This window comes from Mugil cephalus, chromosome 13, assembly GCF_022458985.1.
Source record: "Mugil cephalus isolate CIBA_MC_2020 chromosome 13, CIBA_Mcephalus_1.1, whole genome shotgun sequence".
Lineage (NCBI taxonomy): Eukaryota > Metazoa > Chordata > Actinopteri > Mugiliformes > Mugilidae > Mugil > Mugil cephalus.
This window is the reverse complement of record NC_061782.1, coordinates 11,518,249-11,539,371: the sequence shown is the minus strand read 5'-3', so window position 1 is coordinate 11,539,371 and position 21,123 is coordinate 11,518,249. Positions and strand designations below refer to the sequence as shown.

Sequence of the window (21,123 nt, the reverse complement as noted above, 5' to 3'; positions counted from 1 at the left end):
TATTAGTTAGGAATTTCCGTTGATGCCAAACCATGACTCTATTAAATCGAAGGTCACTGTTTGGTATGCCAAGCAAAATGGCTCTGAAAAGGACAAGGTATGCTCTTTGAAAATTGGCTGCAGTCACAAAGGTGCTAAAAAATGTGTCATGTTTCTCACTTGACAGATGCATTGCTTGGCATGGTGGCGTTGAGCTTGGCAGTGCGTGTGACTGCCAGGTCATCTACTGGGGTTGTGTGTTTCTATACTGTTGCCAAGATATGCTGCCATAGTTTTAAAACGCCCCTTAGCAGGAGCATTGTGTTAAAGCGTATCTCACAGAACAATTACGCACAATTTACAGGAATGTGTTAAGATCAAATCCTGCTGATTTGAAAGGGGAAAAAATAGAAAAAGCTACTCGGAGGTGATTGGCCAGAACCTACAAGAGAATTTTTCATCAAATGCTGGAGACTAGTGTCCCAGATTTGAGAGCGCCACAGCATTTCACGCAGGGTACAATGCGCTTCTATACTACTCATATAACCTGACTTCTCCTTCTGAAATGGTTTCATTAGTAATCCGCTTCCATCCTTGTTTCTGTCAGTGCACAGTAGTCCTTTCAGTTGTGTCCCTGCAGCAGCCCCACTTTTAGTCACGGGTGCTTCAGCAGTGTCGCTTTTTGAAAAGGCTGATTTTTTTTTTCTACTTATAAGCTGCAATCTTGGCATTGCTTTCGCTTTAAAATGCTCCATAGGCGGATCCATTTTCTGATAGCATCATGCAGCTAAACCGAAAGCACGAGACACTGCTCACATTATCAAGCACAGTGTACATCTTTGTAAAAACACAGAATAGATGACAAGGAAGTGAGTATCTTTATTTGTTTTTGTTTTCATTTGCCTCTCTCTTATTTAAATCAAAATGAAATCTGGCCAGACAGTGATAAGCAGGCTTTTTTGTTCATCCATAGGAATGTGGAATATGCTTGCGGTGGATTCTTTGTGGTGGCCTTTTCATATAATCTAATGTTTACAGGGTAGAATCAGGATCTAAACTGTGCAGATTTTGACAGTATAGACGCCTGGATGTGTTGAAATGATATCAAAACAGATTGCTGAAGCCTGTTCCCTCAAGTGTATGGAAAAAGAGGAGGAATGATCTGCTCACGGCACCCAGCAACAGGGCTCCTTGATGCAGTGCTTTGATAACGTCAGAGCTCCATCTAGGTTGCTTTGTGAGGTACTGCTCAATAACCTTGTGATTTAACATTGTGCTGTAAATTATCAACGCAACCTCCAGTAGCCACTCATTTGCCTACACTCCAGCAATGCGAATTATACTCTCTTTACTGAAGGCAAACTGTTTTCTGAGTGCTTGTCTCAACGCACTCCCTCCCATTTTCCGGAGAGTTCACATGACTTTTCAATGAGGTGCAGTGGCAGTTGCACAGAATTCTAATTTGGCTTCAATCTAAGTCATTAGGAGAGTCAACAGGAAGCAAACAGATGGCAGAAGGAATATGATGGATAATTGTACGTCTCAGAGGACAATTCGTAATTTGTATCTGATTCCGTGCAACCCCCTCATTTTCTTAATGAAGGACTAATTGAGTTTTTTACATTGGCTCAAGCATATGGTCCCACCACCAGTGAAGGTTTTGCATAATGGCTGTAAGGAGATATATTGAGGACACTCAAGAGTAGATTTTCAAGACAGTTTTTGAATGACGGACTTGGCCTAACATCTGAGACTCAGTTTGGGTTTGGAAGTGTTTTCAGGATCTAAAACATGTCACATCTTCATTGCATCATAACCATCAGTCATTATCTTTTCTTTTCTTTTTTTTTGATGTTGAAAAGTAGTCTCACAGTTTTGTCTAAAACACTGATATGGAAATAAAATGTACTGTCCTGCCTCTAAAATGTTTAACTAAGTAAAACATAGTAGCATAATCCATGTGTATATATATGTGCTATATGTGTGTGTGTGTGTGTGTGTATATATATATATATATATATATATATATATATATATATACACATATACACACACACGTGTGTATATATATATACACACACATATATACACATATATACACACATATACACACACACACACACACACACACACACACACACACACACACACACACACACACACACACATATACACATCATGCATTCCCACACTGATTTTCTTGTTGCTTTGCTTTGAAATGTATTCCTGGTATTACAATTTTTATTTTCCCTCTTTATCGTAGTATACTTGTTTTTTTTTTTAGAGGCTAAAAAAATCCATAATCCATCAGAACAGGGTGATCATTTTTCTGCATTATGTTCAGGCGTTAATAACAAGCATGTAAACAAATGCTGTTGGTACAAAGACTACCCCCTTAAATTGAAAAAGCAGCCTTTCAGCAAGTGGTTCTTTCTACAGTTTGTAAATGGCATTTTATTTATTTATTTTATTTATTTATTTATTTTTTTAGTTTGGCATGTTGTTTATGCAATTTCTGTAATCCATAACTCAAATAGCAGTCTAATGTATCTGAAAATGTACAACGAAGAAATACCAGCCTCCGTAGCTTAGCTGTTCAGTAACAGATCAAAGACGAGCACGAGTTGCGGACGTGTACCTCTTTCTGTTCTGTGTGGACCACTGTCTCTATTTTTGGGAACTTACACTTTTAAAGGTGCAGCAGTAATGAAGTGCCTCCCGTGAAAAGCTGCATTTGTGTCAGTCAGTCAGTCAGGGAGGAATGCGTGGAGGGCAGTAAGTGAAGCCACTCATAGGGGCTTCTGAGTAAAGGCTCATTTCATGCAAGGTTAGACACATCAGTCATTGGACATGGGGCTGGCTTTTACAGCCTTTCAATAAAATTACACATGGAACGTGTCCACAGAGTAAGGATGAACCTGGAAATGCAATGTCTGCCGTTGGACTCTCTGCAGCTGGCATGATCACTGTCACCGTCTAAGCCTAAAACTTGCCCGATGTGGTCAATCAAAGCCTCAGTGAAGACAAAGGTCATGGACCTGGGGAACCATCATTCTCTTTGATTGTGCGTTTAGTCTTTATTTGCTTTTAATGTGTACTGCATGTACTTGATGGTGAGGCATTCATTTATTCAAGCGTGAATATCTTTGCAAATATGGCCACTAATTAAGCTTGAAAGCATCAGTGAGCTGTGATGGGTCAGGATCAGGAAAGCTTTGAGCTTTGAATCAGGCTTACATAAACAATTTGGCTAGGGCAGGAAATTACTGACCAGCAGCATCCGCGTTCGCACACCTTTGACACAGCAATGATGGCCTTCTTTTGGACCAGAATAAATGCACTAACTTATTTCCCTCCGTTTCTGAGTCCTTGTATCCAATGGTTATAACCATCATTTATTACCATTTGCCGAGGCTACAGCCCAGTGGTAGAGTTGTTGCGCCGGCACAGCCAGTAATTTGAGCAGACATTTTGTTATATTCGGCTAAGATTTTTTCTGTATTGTTTTGGCTGCTCCACATCTGCCAAGGCTGTTTCTGTTTCAGCATGCATGGCCGGCTTTGCTAACAAATGCAACCCTGGAGATGAGGCTCCAAAACTCTTTGGAACAAAATAGTTTTTTTTTTTTTTTCTTTTCTTTCCTTTTGGCCAGACATATCTCACAGTAAGATCAACTCACAAAGCAGTCACTAGACTAGTCACACATCTTCTTGAAGTTAAGAGGAAGGTTGTTTTTTTTTTTCCCCCACAAAATAGCTCAAACTATTTCTTTCTTACAGTTAAGGAGTAATTTTTGTTTCTGTGCACTGACAGCAAGTAAGTAAAACATGAAAAATGGAAAGCAAATACTTGAAACCTACGTCTCCGTGTACAATGATTCGACACAAATCGGGCATTACATTATGACCACTGACAGGTGAAGTAAATTGACCATTTTGTAAATTCCGTGTACTGTTGGGAAACTTTTGGACCTGGCATTTGTGTGGATGTTACTTAGACATGTACCACCCACCTAGACCAGACCAGGCACCCCCACCCCATAGCAATGACACTCCTTGATGGCAGCAGCCACACAAAAATGGTTAAGGAACAAGTCAAATGATATGAAAAACAGCACAAGGTGTTGACCTGGCAAACAAATTCGCTGGATCCCAAACTGGTCAAGAATCTGTGGGACGCACTGGAACAAGCCTGATCCACAGAGGCCCCTCCCCTCAAGCCATAGGAGCCAAAGGCTCCCCACTAGCAACATCCTGTTGCCAAACACCACAGGACACCCTCAGAAGGCCAATGTCCATTCTCTGATGAGTCAGGACTGTTGAGGAGGCACAACAGAGACCTATAAAATATTAGGAAGGTGTATTAAATTATTAATTTCACTATAATAATAGGAGTTAAAGGTGGCTTGTGCATCATGTTTGTCAGTACATACTGTATGTTAACTGCACTACCATTACAGTATTTGGATCTGGATGATAATATGCTATATGCACATGTGTACTGTACAATTTACATCTATATTTTTGTCCTGTACAACTCCACTATTTCTCAATCTGACCAATCATGGGCAACACAGCAGTGGTTAAAATGTTTTTTTTTTTTTTTTTTTAAAAAAAGAAAAGCGGCACAAAGCACTGTGGTTGTTTGCAGGCGAAACAAAGTGAATGAATCACACATTCCCAAAAAGAAAGAAAGCTAACAGTGATGGATTCCTTTAAATGTCATTGCCTCTCTTTTGTAGCTGAAGCGTGATGGCTGATGGATGTCAATAATAAGTATTCTCTTTAGTCCTGACTGAAAGACAGACACCTCATGAATCTTAAACTTAATTTTCTTTCAAGCACACCGTTTAAAAAGTTCTGAACACCGGCCAAAACTTCAAAATGATGCTGTCTCGGAGTGAAGAAACGTTTCAAAGTAATGACATGCTAAATGCATCATCTGCGCTTTCTGCCTCGTAATTCTGTGAAGACACATTGTTTCGGGTCGCTCTGACAAATGACAACAGCCTACCCCCTCTAGTTATTAAAATTCTGGTTTGTCTCTCATGTTTACCGTTATATGGCCACAGGCTTGAAAACAAGCCTAGTAGTTCAATTAAACCTCATTTTTCAGTACTTTTCCGGTGTCATGTTTTGACATTGCGCTCTTTTCCTTTCTACCTCAGGCTCTTGGAAGCACAATGTTCGGATTAACATTTTTGAGTTTGTGGCAACAAAAGAGACTCACTGACATCTCATGCACTGGATCTGAAAGTTTCAATTTGTGTACAGGCTTTTCTTCTTCTTCTTCTTCTTTTTTGTTAAATAGCTTCCAGTCCAGATTGATGTAGAAATGATTACACAAGCGCTCAAGTCATGAAGTGATGACTCCGCAACGTTGAAACACTCCTATTAAAAAATGTGTGAAGTTTGAGTCATGTGGTGTATGCTCTGCAATCTTACAGACAGCGCGCTTAATGACGAGGCTTTTGTTGCATTGTTCATCATGTGCGGCTGAGGGAAAGATTAAATTAGGTGAGACTGGCTGTGGAACTACAGGCAGCTGATCAATGTTTTGCAGAGGCTAATAATAATGGAAAAGCATGATATTGATCAATAATTCCTGAAGCCAGTCATGCTGATTAGTCTTATAAAAGGACGTTATAGAATGTAGAAGCCTCCAGCACCATTAATTGCGTTTCCTCCTTGGTACAGACTAGTTTATTTTTCTTATGCTGCAATGCTTCAGAATACAGAGAACTAGGGAAAATGTCATTTGTACACATTTCCAAGCTTTTTTTTTTTTTTTTGGATCAACGCTGAATGGTACTGAAAAGTAAACTGAAGAAGCCACATGATATAACAGATATTGTTCTCACTGAACCATGTGACGTGAGTGTGCTTCTGTGTGCAGTTTTATAGTTTTCAGTGTTTAGTTTCATCAATTAAAAAGCTGTGTGCTCTGCTTTTTTTTTTCCATAAATTCCCACAAAGTAGTTGACATTCAGTGTGATTTAATCAAAAGACCCATTTTATTCTGTCAAATGAGAAATAGGTTCGTGATTTAGGGCACCATGGGGTAGGTAATGAAGCACAGCGGAGAGATAACATGTTAAAAGTGTGTACAGCAGTTAGCCTCACATGACTGAATGTCAGATCAACTGCCCGCTGTTTGTCCAGCCATCGGTGCACCAGCACATTCTTTGTGCGACACCGAGTTCACACTGAGTTTTCTGCTTAATTTAAGCAAAAGTGATGTGGACACGATCAAATCAGAGCGAGAGACCTTTTGAACGAGCTTCTGAAGCTTTTTATTTTGTGCAGTCACGGTCCCGAAGATCCTAATCAGCATCAAAAGGCTGCGATGTTTGTCTCTACCTGCCGGCTTTCTCTCCTTTCATTATACCCTTTAATATTCTCATATTTTATGTAAACACGGTTTTCTTGATGCTGTACTCTGGGTGGTGATGCTGTGTGTGTGTAGCTGAAAACTCAAGTCCCTTTTTTTTTTGTCTTGATTAATTTATTTATTCTTCTTAATCCAATCAGGGAACATATTTGTTGATGTGATTTGGTTAATGCCAAAAGTCTGATGCGGGGATCAGACAAGAGTCTTTTTTTTGTACTCGAGTAACGCACCGTGTAATTAGTCGCAAAATCTCTCTAACTTTCTGTGGAACGTGATCAGATGAGATGGCAGATTTCCCCGTCTGTGCCTCGGAATGAGGGAGGTCAGTCTTTCTAGGCTTCCAGCTCGGTGCGGGGGAAACACAGCGAAGTGAGGCTGAAAACCATATTAGAAGTGATGATTTAAACACCCCTATCAATGGCTGATGCATTGTATTGTCTAATGTACTAACATAAGTTATGTGTGAATCTGTTGTTGATGCATCACCTGTATTGCCTATCTGCAAATGATGAAATCACCTCATTGTAGGCCCACACTGCCAAAAGTAATGCTAGTTTTTTTTTAATTAAAAGGCTTCCAAACCATTTGCATGGGCTATTTAAGTGCGCACAATTTGAATGCTGCTTTTACACAGTGTGTAGGATTTACTTAAAACAGCGGATGCAAATTCTCATCTACACGCAGCATTGAATCTTCAAGCATCTTCTAGCATCGCTTTTCTCAGTGTGGCGTCAAAACACGGCACTCATTCTCTTTGTTCCTTTCCGGGAAACAAAGAGGGCATGCATTGTAATGACTACAGCTCAGAATACATTTGTCCGAGGCTCACAATATTCTGGACCGGGTCAACCAAAATAAATAAATAAATAAATAAATAAATAACACAAAATAGATGACAAACTTTTGAGGAAACCGTGGATCAATAGCATGTTTTGTCCATGACCCCCTCCTCTGTGGCTTTCTGATGGCTTACACATTTTTACTTTCATTTATTTTTTCTTTTCTTTTCTGGGTGCGCAGGAGGGAGGGAGGGAGGGAGGGAGGGAGCGGGGGAGGGAAGGAAGGGAGGGAGGGAAGGGAGCTGGTTTGATGAAGTGTTAGAGCCTTAAAAACACAAAATGTGAGTTTATCTGCATGTCTGCTATGTGTCTACGCTGTGCTTTCAAGCTCAATTAAAACTTCCAACTCGCCCTTATAAATTCGTTGCATTGTTCTATGCCATAGAGAATAGGACAAATTAAATACAAACTTGTGTGGTCTTTGTTTCTAGCCATGTACTGCAGTTGCTTCGTACCTTCTGAAAAAAGTATGTAATAAGCTTTTGTTCTCAGAAGATCATGTTTAAGCCTAGCTTTCATATGAACCTCTATTTTGTCCCATAGAATATGGAATGATCGGAGAGCATACAGTAAAAAGTCAGCGGCCAAGATCAGTTCATGACACAAAGGCCCTGCAGGAGCAAGCTGAATCTGCTAAATTTATGGCACAAACTGGTAATACAATAGTTATGTTTCTTTACTTTATTTTGTTAACTAAACTTAATTTCATCATGCATGCTCTCTCTTGTACTGCACCTTTTAAGTGGAAATGTTTTGCATTATTATTTTTCCTACTCATTCTCTATTGCCACATATGAACAAGGAAGATAAATTTCCCATTTCTCTGCGAGTATTTACTTTGAATATAGAACGTAATTGGGTTTTGTGGGTCTGTTTGTTTTATTGTCACATAGTGAGTTGGCAGGTGGATTACTCATACAGTATATTCACAGAACATTAATTAAACAGCAGTTTAAAACTAAGGCCCAGATGTAGTTAATCATTACCTCCAAGGCGTAATAAATTAAATTTCATTCGATAAATGAAATGCCCCACCCCTTCAGCCAAATATGAAACACATACTTGGCGAAAGTTGATCTGATAGATGCTGCCCTCGGAGATAAAAAAAAAAAATGAATCTATGTGGCATAATCAAGTAAAGCATCGGGCAAGTTTAAAACTGAAACGATCCTAAATTCATAATGGCTTTTCCAACCAACCACCTTAGCGTTTTTAATGAAATCGGAAAGTAGTGAGACAAAATAAAAGTCAATTCAACTTTATTTTGCTTTCATTTTTTTTTTTTTTTTTTTTTACATAATTTGTTATTTATTTCTCCTTAGTTACTTTCATTTTATTATATGTACCAAGGACATTTTATTCAGTGGGTGGGTTCAGATTTAGCTACTATTTAGATTTTTTTTTTTCTTTTTATTCTTCATTTAATTGTTGGGAAATGTTTTATTTTTTTCCATGTGTTGTTCCATTTAAATTGCTGTCATTGTTTACGAACCTCCTTTCCTCCCATTACCATTTTAATTTAAGACACACGATACATACCAGTACTAACATACACTCATTAACACCTCCCCATTTTACCCACGCCGTAGGTATGTTGTTCCCCTGTTGAGTCGCATCGCTGTGCGTTTCCGTTTCTCATTCTCACACAATTTACTCTCCCTGTACTGCCTCATTTAACAGATTGATCCACCTTTCAGTCTATTTTATGATCTACAAAATTAAGGGCAGGGTTAAGATCCCTATTTGGCTGAAGCTACGTGTCCATGCTGAGAAACTCATTAGCATACTGTGCTTAAAAAAGATGATACGATCTGATGACTTACAATGACATAAATGTATTCAGAGCTGCAATTGAAAATATTCCTCTTTGTATTAAATTATTTCTCTGATACATAAAAGCCTCAAAGAAAATGATCACTCCACCTGAGGGTTTAACGTAATCAAACATCAATTATTCGGTGACTACACTCATGTAGGAATCTGATTGTCCACTCACTCGTCACCAAATAATTTATTCTCCTTTTCATTTAGGCTATCATGGCTTTGGATATCACCCCTCTGCCTCATCACAATGTAGAGCTTTATTTAGCATTTCATGGCTTTTGGGTACCTTTCGGATCATGAAAATTGAAAGGCTCAGTGCTGTTTCTCCTTATTAATCTTTTCAGTTTAAACTGAAAGACATCTACAGGTGAATTTAACAGCTACGGTCCTTTACTAATCTGCCTCCCACAGTCAGGAGTATGATAATATAATAAGTTGACGCGCAGAGTTAAACAACTGCAAAGTCTCGGCAAAGAGTCAAAGGCCTTGACAATAGAAACAGAACCTATTTTCATTCCGTGGCTTAAATGCTACTTATCGTAGCGTTTCCCTCCTCGGCTCTCGCAATTGGAATTCGACCACATTGAAGACAGTCTGCCCTGAGCCACATTCACACGCACAAAAAAAAGGCTGTGATATGCTGAATAAAGACGGCTTACCTCCCCATTTCCCTCCACCCTATGGAGTTAACAGGTTAAGAGAGAATTGAAAAAGAAAAAAGAAAAAAAAAAAAAACTTCTGAAACCATTGTCTAAAACACAGAGTATGCTCCGGTGTTGTCAAGGAAACTAGACTAGTTTTTGCTGCAGTGCAAGGGAATCCACATCTAAGACCTCTCTCAGAACTAACACCCATTAAATTCCATTTTATTTTCTCCGACGTCGCCTTTCTTGCATGTCACCATGTTCTTATGAAATTTTGTTTGTTTATGACGATTGTCTCATTTTGTTTAAGCATATTATTGAGTTTTATTGAAATGCATGAGGTATTTCTTATTCAAATGAAGTGAAAGAATTAGATGCAACCCTAATGTTCATTTTATAATCGCAGCTATGCCTTCTCTGTGATCTTTGCATAAATACACATTTAAATTTGTTGTTAAAAAAAAAAAAAAAAAAAAAAAAAAGGCTGATTACACATTTCTCAGACACTACAGTGATTGTTGTTGATGCAACTACTCTCAGCGGTCGCAAGCACAAAACAGTTTTGTGTCTGCATGCAAATGAAATCAATAGTCAGAAGAATAAAGCTACAAAATCAGTATTCATCAAAGATCACATAAAGGTAGTATAGGCTGTATGATAGTGTTTTTTGTAAACCTTTAGGATCCCACCTCACCTGACTCATGTTGGCCCCTCCCCCATATTACTCAACCTTGCCCACCTTGCCCCCGTAAGCCGTGCCCTAGGACCATATTGCTGCATTTAACTAGTGTCACCCTTCTCCCACACAGGTGAATCAGGTGCAGAGGAGTGGTCCCAGTGGAGCTCATGCTCCGTAACATGCGGTCAAGGGTCGCAGGTGCGAACAAGAACATGTGTCTCACCATACGGAACACACTGCAGCGGCCCTTTAAGAGAATCAAGGGTTTGCAATAACACTGCCCCTTGTCCAGGTAGTGTTAGCCGCAGATTCTTGCCTATAAATGTTTTGTTGTTTCAATGGGAGGAAATGTGTTGTTCTGTTTTTTTTTTTTAACAAATCTTTCAATTGTGTCTATTTAAGAATGTGTAAGCATCGTTTTTTGCAGTGCTATTTGAATCTATGAATCTAATGATTTCTTCCTTTTGGTGTTATTTTGTGAATGTCGTTTTGTTTTCATTCATCACTTTTGTGTTTCCCCATTTCATTTAACTGTAAGGCAATTCATCAGCATTGAAATGGTTTTAATGACATGTGGATCTGCGTGGAGCTTAGGGACCCGGTAGATACCGATACGGCGTCAGCTTCATTTTCTTGAAGGTCAGCTGTGCATTTTAAAATAGCTTGGCAGCGTTTCTTCAAACACGCTGTAAGGCATTTCTTCCTCAACCCATGATGGCGTGGCAGATGAGTCACTGGCAGGCAGGTATGAGCATCAGATGCTTTTCTGACTGGTGATTGCAGCGCGTTAATGTTTGCCTGTACGCATCTGCTAGGAAAGCGAATCGCAAGTCGCCGTTACGCATTTTTGGAATTGTTTACGGAGACAAATATGTTGATTCGGTAATGAGATGAGTCTGCACTCATGTTTAGTCAAGATATTTGATGGCGCTGATAAGGGTAGTGCTTCAGAGACTGCACCACAAACTCGTAGGTAATTGTAATGGCTCATCACAAAAAACACTGCGAGCGGCATCCTCTCACACTCTGATCTGTGAGGTACTGTACTTCTGTTTCAGAAGTGGCATTTGTAAGTGGGAAGTTTGTCATCCTCAGAAGGGGTCGTTCTCTTGCCGTGCGTGGACAGCGAGAGCTAGAGAGAGCGTGAATCATTGCAAAAGAGCAGTTGCCTAAATACCAGCCTTGATGTGACTCCTTTATGGCCATTATTATTAAGAGCAGGCTGCATAAAAACCCCTATTCCTCAGTGGAAAAAAAAAAAAAAAAAAAAGGCCACACGGAGCATTTTCAGGTACGAGCATTAATTATCACAGAGAACAATTAATTTTGAACTAAACCTCACAAAGCTGCCCTTGTGCATTCATTATTGTCCTCAATCTATCTCAAGATCTGCAGACATTAGGCAAGTGTCCGGGTGTTCAACATATTAAAACGGAAAAACGTGCCATGAACATTTTTGCAATGCTGACTTTACTCACAGGAGCATTTTTCAATTTTAAATTAAATAAAAGAGTCAAAATGAAATTCCCTTTTTTTTTTATGTCTAATTTAGTGAACTGTTTGGTGGGTTTTTAGTTAGACCGTATCAAATGTATTGTAGTCCTGCAGTGTTATTAAACTGCATTGCCTGTAATATCTGAAAGATGAGGTTTCTTCTCTTTCCATATTTATATTAAAAATCTAGCACTGGGCTCGAACTGCAGACATTGTTTTTCCTGTCCTCAAAACAGAGCATATGCAGCAGTAACTTTGTTCGACTAGCAAACTGGTACAAACAAGTCCAGCACCAAGACACAGAACCAACCATGCAAAACAAAGTCTATCTTATGTTGTATATAGCAAATAAATCAATTTCTTTAGGCTGTCTGTAGCATGCCATAGTGAAAGGATATCTCCAAAATACACTAAGTCAAAAAAAAACATGTCACTTACCTCACCTTTTCATTAACACTGGTGAAAACATCATCATCTTAAGGCACTTTTGGGGAGCTGCAGCAAAGATCAGTCCGTTGGAATTTCTGAGCCTCCATTGTAGTTGAACGCAACACAATGCACCTGTCAAAATCCAGCAACATTTCTGCTTTATAAAAATATGCCCTTTGAATCACTGAGTCCCTTTAAACCCCAACCAACAAAGTTAATTTTTTTCCTTTTTTTCTCTTTAGTTTTAGCGCTTTGTTGAGCAAAAGAAAAACAGCCCAGTCTACGGAAATGTTGTAATAGTAAACATTTCTATTAAGATGTGGTGCCAACAAACAGTGCATGTATAGGACTACTGTTGAGTAACGTTAATACTTTAGCCAGTATGAGCTTTTGTTATTGTTGTGTTTAAAGAATAAGTTATATTTACAAATGCCACTCAATTTAATTCAATTTAAAACACAAATATCCAGTTAGGAATAATAAAAAACAAAAACAATAAACAAACAAACAAAAAAAACAAATAAAGCAAGCAAGTATGCTAACTTAACTTACCTTTAATTTTGGATTTAGGTGATATTTCTTACAAAAACAAAAACTTATCAGTGTTTGGGTTATTTTTTCTCCTTCAAAAATGCTGACCAACACTCGTTGTATCTTTAAATTGCGTATCTTGCGTTAGCCTGGTGCATAATTAAACGCAAAATGTTTTAGCAGTGCCCATTTCCACCCCTCATTTAACCCACCTAGCAAAGCAAAGTAGACGAACCTTGAACTGAGCATGCGCGCGCACGCACGTCATTCCCGATTCTTCGCAAACCGGAAGCAGCCGTTTCTTTCAAAATAAACTACAATTTGTAGTCACTTTGATGGAAGCAACGCTCAAACCCATAGGCAAAGGTTTGTCTGCCGTGTGTGGTTATAGCCCGGTTTGGAGGACAGAGGAGTTATATAACACAACAACATATATTGAGCATTACACACACATCAAATTATATTTTCTTATTTAGGAAATCGCTACTTGATATACTGCACAAATGTTGACTTAGACAAATGAAAGTTTCAGTCTAACAAGCCAATGTTTGGCATTGTCCTAAATAAGAAATAAAAGAAGAGCAGGCCATTATGAAACATAAAACATGTTATTGAAAAAAAATATAAAAAATAAAATGTCGATAGTGAAATGTGAGAAAAAAATGCAATTTGGACTTGATTTAGAGCATTTAAATGTGATAATAGACTGATGAATAGGTCTTTTTGAAAAGGTCCTTGAGTCAGCATTATATGAACTCTGGAATTTGACTTGATTTACTGTATGTCCTGGCCGTGTAAAAAGCAATCCTACTGCACTGCAAAAGCATCGACTTTGTTGTAAAAGGAAACTACTCCAAACAGCTCTTTTATTAGAGGAAGCACTCTGCTAAAACCAATAAGTAACTGCAAACACAAGAGGCACTCTGTCAAGTTAAAAAGGTTCAACCCAACTGGAAGGGTAAGAGAAACCAAACAAATCCAAGTTTGCTACGTTTTAATGAAAACATTCTTGGCAAATGCAGTAGCTTTTACATCTAGCATACGATTGCACATGGCCACCCCTATAATTCATGGCCACAGTTCAGAGATAAATTGCACAAAGAAATGGTTTCCTATTCTGTCATTGCTCACTGTGGTGAAGCCCTGCTTTGAAGTCGAAAATTTTCAAAGTAAATGCTTTAGCCACCACGGGACACTTAGCTAAGAGCATCAAAGCAGCGCCTAGAGGCAGGGGCTGGGACACAGGGTAGCTTCCCTCTTGGTGGACCATGGGCTTGATCCCGGGATCCCACTACTCTACATCTGATCCTGAGATTTAAATATTGTACCATAGGGGGGGGGCTTTATGTTCTTGCACAAGCTGTGACCTTCTGAAGAAGAGTCCTCAATTCCCTGTGGACAAAATAGTCAGACATATATTTCAAAGATCTCACGTCATGATGAGAAAAAAAAAACACCAGATGTGTTGTGCCTCCTTCCCCAATTTGTGCGCTTTATTTTGTTCTTCATGTCCACAAAGTTCTTAATGACTGAAAAGGCGCAGCCACATCAGTTTCTGGCTGCTAATCCTATTGCGATCCCCTGTGCACCATCATGGCTCAGAAGAAAATATGGATTTTGCAGCCATGATGTGTTTTTTGCATGTGCATGGAATATATTTAGTAAACTTTAGGAAGTAGTGTCTCATGGATTGTCTTAATTCCACCCGTAAAAGCCCTTAATGCTTACATCATTGCTTTAGAAACTAATATCAGGAGTTAAACCTTTACATCTTGAAAGAAATGTGTTCGTCATTTGGAAACGTTGTGTACATTTAGAAGCGACGCGATTGCCAAGACAAGACAGGAGCTGTCTTACTTCTGTCTGCCTCTCAGATTTCCATATTTCTCTCTCCAAAGTAAAATATTTGAGCCAACAGCGAATATTCTCTGCAGTTCTGTGAAGACTCACCATCTGTCAACCAGAACCCAGTTAAGCTTACGCACAAACCAAGATGCAAGAGGTACGACGCCTTTTGCCAGCTATGGTTTTCAATTAAATGGGAAAAAACGGCGACGGCTTAAAAGTTGAACTTCTGTCAGTCTCGTAATATTTAGCAGAATAAATGTTTTGTCGGGAATCGAAAAAAGAGAAAGGCATCTCACGTTTGCCGTTTTAAAGTATTTTACAATTTCTATTTTACATTCATTTCTGAGAAAATATTGAATGATGAATTATCCAAGTATGTGAAAATAATGATATGCTACAGACATAGACATAGATTTATAATAACTTTAATTAAGCGAAAATGACTGGTATTTGAAACATTTCATCAGAAATTGCTCAAGAATATTCATCACATGAAACATATTAAAGAACTTCCTTTTGAACTAAGCTTCTTTTGGATGTGGACCATCTTGCCTGGTATTTAGTCTCAAAGGCCTTTTCATTATCAATCACTTGACAAAATGTAAAAATGTGTACAGTTATTCTGTCGTCTAGAACCAGGTTACAGGCTGTCTGCTTTGCGTATAACCATGATTACTATGTTAGCGTAATGACAGACAGCCAGAACCATTGTCAGCACACATTAACCTGAAGCTCCACGGCTAGAGATCCCCAGTCAACCAAGAAGATTCAACAACCTGTAACATCGTGCAGACCTGCTGCTCTTAACCTTTACCTTGGGCCAGAGAGTCAGGATTCTTACTGTTGCTCTCCCGTATCTTGAAACCGGCGTTTGAAAGAGAGACTGACGTTTTTATTTCAGCCTGTACATTTACTGCTGCATGAAGCGTCGCTCGTGGAGCAGTGTTGTTGTGGCGCGCGTGATGAATGTGCAGAGACGTAGCGAAGCCCCACTCTGTCTGCGTGCTCAGTGTTTCACTTACATTAGCTTGTGTTGCTAATTATTTTGATTGATTTTATTTCCTTCATGGCTCCGTGCAGTTTGTGAGGGGGGTCTGTTTGTGCTGTAACGTAGACAGAGACATTGATTAGGCCTGACGCCTTTTCTGTGCCCGCAGTACATGGTGTATGGGAGGAGTGGTCACCGTGGAGCCTGTGCTCATTCACATGTGGCCGAGGTCACCGCACTAGGACTAGGATGTGTGCTCCTCCCCTGCATGGAGGGAGGGCTTGTGATGGACCTGAGACCCAGACTAAGCTTTGCAACATAGCCCTGTGCCCAGGTATAATCTGTCTGCTATCTAAATCTATTATAAATAACAACAATTATTCATGGTGGCATGAAGATAAAGGAATGTAAAGGTGAAAACATAAACCTGATCATGAACTAATTTTAAAGGAGTTCCATAGCTATACAAGTATTAATCAATGCGGCAAAGGTAAGTGAAAAAAAAAAAAGAAAAAAAAAAGGCAGGATGTGGAGTGTATTTGAAGTAATTGTGCTTACACTATAATGCGGTTTAGGAGTGAATACTGACGTCAAAATCACTTAACTGCAGTTGCCTGTGAATGGTAAGCAGATTAGCGAAGATGAGTTTTTCCACACAGTAAATGTTAGCTTAGCTTTGGTAGGAGACTCAATTCCAGATGTCATTCCTCTGCCCGGAGAGGAAAGCAGCTAAAAATTAGTTTCTGCAGTTTGAGCTTTTAACACTATAAATATGCACGAGATTGTGATTATACTTTACCAAAAACCCTCTTTGTGTTTTGTTCTGTTTTTGACTTGAGTTATTCTGGGGAATTCTTGCCTGTAGGGGGGGAAACAGATTAGAAACCCAGCGGGTAGCCATGTCATTTTTTGCTTTCCACTTAATATCTTTTTTATTGGCATCCAATCTGAGAGAGAATAGTGATCTGAATATCTCCTCCCATTTCTGTCTGCCCTCTTTTTTCCCTTCACTTGGGACATGCTTGTTGGGTTGTGGTTGGTGCCTCAGTGGACGGACAGTGGCAGGAGTGGAGCTCTTGGAGCGATTGCTCGGTGACCTGTGCCAATGGCACTCAGCAGAGGACCAGGCAGTGCTCAGCAGCCGCCCATGGGGGATCTGAGTGTCGCGGTCACTGGGCAGAAAGCAGAGAGTGCCATAATCCTGACTGCACAGGTAAAATCCTGAGCCTCTTAATTTTATATCCGCTTTGATGTCTAAATTCAGAATCACGAAACGGGGAAGAGAGAGACGAAGAATAGCCCGTCCCATTCGATCATCATCATTATTACAATCGTAAGTGCTATCGCACGATAGCGCAAGTACCACAACCGTTCCTATAAATTCACATTGAGTGTAGGGGCTGATTTCACCGAGCTTCCCTGCTCTTTCTGTGGTGTACCGAGCAGCCATGTAGAAAGAATCAAAGCTGTGTAGTAAGAATCAAGAATAATGTCTAAGACCATGCTCTATCAATTGGATTTGAAAAAATCCAGTTAGATATATTGTATGCCTTTCACATAATTCAGGGTTTGCTTCCCAATCTGTCTGTCAACATCATGGATGTATTAGGGGCTCAAAGATGTCAGCTTAGTGGTCTCGATCAGGCTTTGAATTGTCTGATCATGTGAAGGGTTTGAGCACTCTCATAATCTCCTGATGCAATTTTCGCTGCAGCAGCGTAAAACAGCTACATTTTTATTCAGTATTTCACTGGTGTGTGTGTGTGTGTGGCACGTGTTTTTCTCTTTTTCTCTATTTCTGAAAGTCAGTCCAAGTGTTGTGTAACCCATCAGCCAACCTTATGGACTACTCAACCCCCCAAAATAGCTAACGGATGTGCGTGAATGCATATTTTTTATTTGTTATTATGATAATGAAGGGGATGCTGTTATTTGCTCACAATGAGAGGATGCATTATGCAATTTATTCATTTAATGAGGCCTACCTGTTTAGCAATTCTTATTTGTTTCCAAGGTGAGAGATCAAACATTAGTGAGGCAACACAATCTAATCCACAATTTAATTAGTCAGCACAATGTCAACGATTTCCCGAGGCAATGAGTTCAAGGGAAAACCAGAACTTTTGTCAGAAAGACGACAGGCATACTACAAAATAAAAGTTGATTCAAGTCAAAAGCTGCCTAATAACTGCAATCAAGGCCTCCGCAGGATTTTGAATCAATGCTATTTGATTCAAAATTGAAAGAATTTCTTGAGGTTTGCCAGAACAATGAGCCCTTTGAAACACATGAGCATGCATCTGTCTGAGGAATCAGCCGCTGGGATGCGCGCACAGTCACCTGTGCCTACCGGGAATTGATCAATGTCTCGTCGGATGGTTTTAGCCAACAGGTCATGATGCTTTCTGTCCTCCCTTTCATCTGGATGCACTCCTGACAGAGGTTAGTTGTAGGACATGAAATATGCCCATACATGTTAAGGAGGGGGCAAGTCGAGATTAAAATGAGAGTGGAGCGTGTTTCCTGCTCATGGGGCGTTGTACCTTTTCCGTTCAGACAAGGGCATGTGATTTACTACATTGCTGAAGGGGAGCATCTGGGTTTTTTGGGTATTTTCAGTTTTTTTGTCTAATGCACGGTTTAACTGTGTTAATTACAAGGTCATAAAATATGCTGCCGGTTTTAGAAACTTCAGCATAAATTTGTTTCAGTATTGGCAAAGTGATGCGGATTAATCACAAGGCAGAGCAGCTTCTTCAGCCATAAAATACACATATTACTGATTATTCAAAGTAATCCTATTGATTTCTGGAACATTACCAACAAACTGCATCTACAAACTACATGACTGAAGAGCCAAAAAAAAAAAAAAATAAATAAATAAAATAAAATTTCAGGTATCATACTCGTAAAAAAAAAAGAAATCTTCAAGCTAAAAACTGGGTGTCCTTTTAGCTAATATGCTGTTGTTGTTTTTTCTTTGAGTGTCTGTTTCTCACTGAGGATGATTCTGTTCTAGCTAATGGCCAGTGGAATCCTTGGGGCCCCTGGAGTGGCTGCTCTAAATCCTGCGACGGCGGATGGCAGAGGCGAGCCCGGGTGTGTCAGGGGGCAGCTGTGACCGGGCAACAGTGCGAGGGAAACGGAGAAGAGGTTCGAAAGTGCAGCGACCAACGCTGTCCAGGTGGGCCACAGGATAATAAGACTTAGGTCTGGGGGGCCACAGAGAAGCTAAATGATAGAGGAGGGATAATTATCTCTGCGGAGTGAAGGACATGTCTCATTATCGAGGATCAGCTAAAGCAGAATGTGCAGAGGAGTTTCAGATAGGTGGATGATTGATTATGAGTATGTTTCCAGTAAATTAGGAAATTAAAACACTGGTGAGGGACCTACTGAGAAATCTTATCAACAAAGCTTATTGTGCAGTTTTTAAAGTAATCTCTTTGTGAAGTGCAGCCTTAGACATAAAGTCCCTTTATACTTCTGTTCTCTGAAGTAAAGAAAATAGTATTCCACAAAAAACATTTAAACCTTTTGTAACATAATATAATTGTGTTGCGCTCACAAAAGCTGCGACTTAAGACTTAAGAAGAGAGCGCATTTTATTTCATCTTTAAATGACACGCTGGTATTCGCTGACACTATACAGCTTTGATGTTCTATATTTCCATACCTTATTTCAACGCAACGCGGGGAAATAGTTGCATCACAGTGGAAATACTAAAATACTCTTTGCGTTGACGTGCAAGCAACACTTGTATCCCTTTTGCTCTTCAGCGCCCTATGAGATTTGTCCCGAGGACTATGCCGTGTCAATGGTGTGGAGACGGACCCCTTCAGGAGAGCTGGCCTTTAACAGATGCCCACCCAACGCCACGGGTAAGGACAAGAGCAACATGCACAAAAATAGAAACGTTGTCTGAGCTCTTTTTCTGCTGTCGCTGATTCGTTTTGCGTAGATTCATTTGGGCTTGTTCTGCCACTATCGCTGCTAATTGCTATTGCCTGTCTTCATTCTCTTAAGCTAAAAAGTGATCCATCTGATGTAAAATAAAGAGAGAATGGAAACAAAGTGGTGGAGTACATTTTAATATGATGTGAATTGAGCCTAAACTCTACTCTAATGTGATTGATTGACCTAAATTCGGCTTAGTTTCAAGGAGCGGTTGTTTTCCAAAGGCTGCAATTGTCCTGCAATTTTACACAGGTGTCATAGTAACAGTTGTGCTGCATTATGAGGACTAGTTAGTCGATATAGAAGTCATGCAACAAGCCTTTATATATATATAGTGCCAGCTACGTCATGCTTCTTCATCCGAGGAGAAGGAGCCACGCGTCCATTCATTCCATTTCCACGTGCAGCGGTGTAATTTATAGCTGCACCCGGCAGCCAGGGCGCTGAGCGGGAAAAATGGTGGCTGTGATCCTGGGAGCATCGTTAAAGAGAAAGAGATGCACCGGGGTCTGTTTGCAGGCATTAGGCAGAAGCTTTAATATGTGCATAAGAAAGGAAGTTATGTTACAGGGCGACGCTAACGCTCCTGAAAAGGAGAGCGGAGAGAGGATGAAAAGGAATGCACCCTCTGATAAATCTGCTGCTACACACACGCGTTACCTTTGCTTAAGGAGAAGGTCAGTTTGCTAACAAACAGACAACAGGACAATGAGGGGCTGTTGGGTGCTAAAAATACACGCCGGTTTCGACGCGGCGAGCTGTCGTAAAAACAGTCTGACATTTCTGACGCAACCATAAAACGTCCAACCTGCTAACTAGATGTAGCTGCAAACACACTGTCATTTACAGATGGCTTACCGGCGGCAGAGTTACGCAGAGTCAGATTTACTAGCATGACATTAGCTTTCTGGCTTGACATTAGTTTTATGGCTAATAACTGTTTGGCACTACGGAGCTATTTCCAGTCTGCAGTGAGGGCTTGTGTGTGTGTGTGTGTGTGTGTGTGTGTGTGATGTTGCTATTGAAAATAAAGACTTTCTTTTACACCAAAAGGCTCCTTTATGTGCCAGCTTCAGACACGATGAGACACTTGGCTCTTGTGTTCTAGTGATCCTTGGACACAAAAGATTAATTTATCCCTCGTGTTTTATTTATTTTTTTTTCTAATATGCAGCAGAATTTGGACGCCGTTCCAGAGATTATACACTCTCGCGGCTCCCTGTAGGTCAGCGCAATGTGTTATTTGGCAATAAAATCAAAATGTAGTCCTTGGGCGACTGTCAGCTTTGGACTCGGGGCGCACCGGACGCGCAGTATGCATTTTTTGCATCACACATTACATGTTTAAGCCCAGTGCATCCCCTTTGTCGAAGCTGGCACTGACCACTGGAAAAAGATCATGATAGACAATAGTTCAGGTCAGGTCAAGTTTACTTGTAAAGCCATTAATCAGAGTCCCAGTGTCAGCAGTTTCACAAAGCATACATTATGAAACCATAAATAAAAACAAAGCTTCCAGA

The 21,123-nt window shown here is 39.9% G+C and overlaps 1 protein-coding gene across 9 annotated transcripts in view; it reads left to right on the top strand.

The window, feature by feature from the left end:
• Positions 1-21,123, top strand: part of adgrb3 (adhesion G protein-coupled receptor B3) — a 110,596-nt gene that overhangs the window by 41,635 nt on the left and 47,838 nt on the right. For 7 of the 9 annotated variants that reach the window (XM_047602560.1, XM_047602557.1, XM_047602554.1 and 4 more), the window contains exons 3-8: positions 7,752-7,862; positions 10,486-10,647; positions 15,815-15,979; positions 16,694-16,858; positions 18,665-18,829; positions 19,426-19,527. In XM_047602560.1, coding sequence (XP_047458516.1) covers positions 7,752-7,862; positions 10,486-10,647; positions 15,815-15,979; positions 16,694-16,858; positions 18,665-18,829; positions 19,426-19,527 — 870 coding nt within the window. The remainder of the gene's footprint in view (positions 1-7,751; positions 7,863-10,485; positions 10,648-15,814; positions 15,980-16,693; positions 16,859-18,664; positions 18,830-19,425; positions 19,528-21,123) is intronic. The other 2 variants (XM_047602558.1, XM_047602561.1) reach the window with 2 other exon arrangements.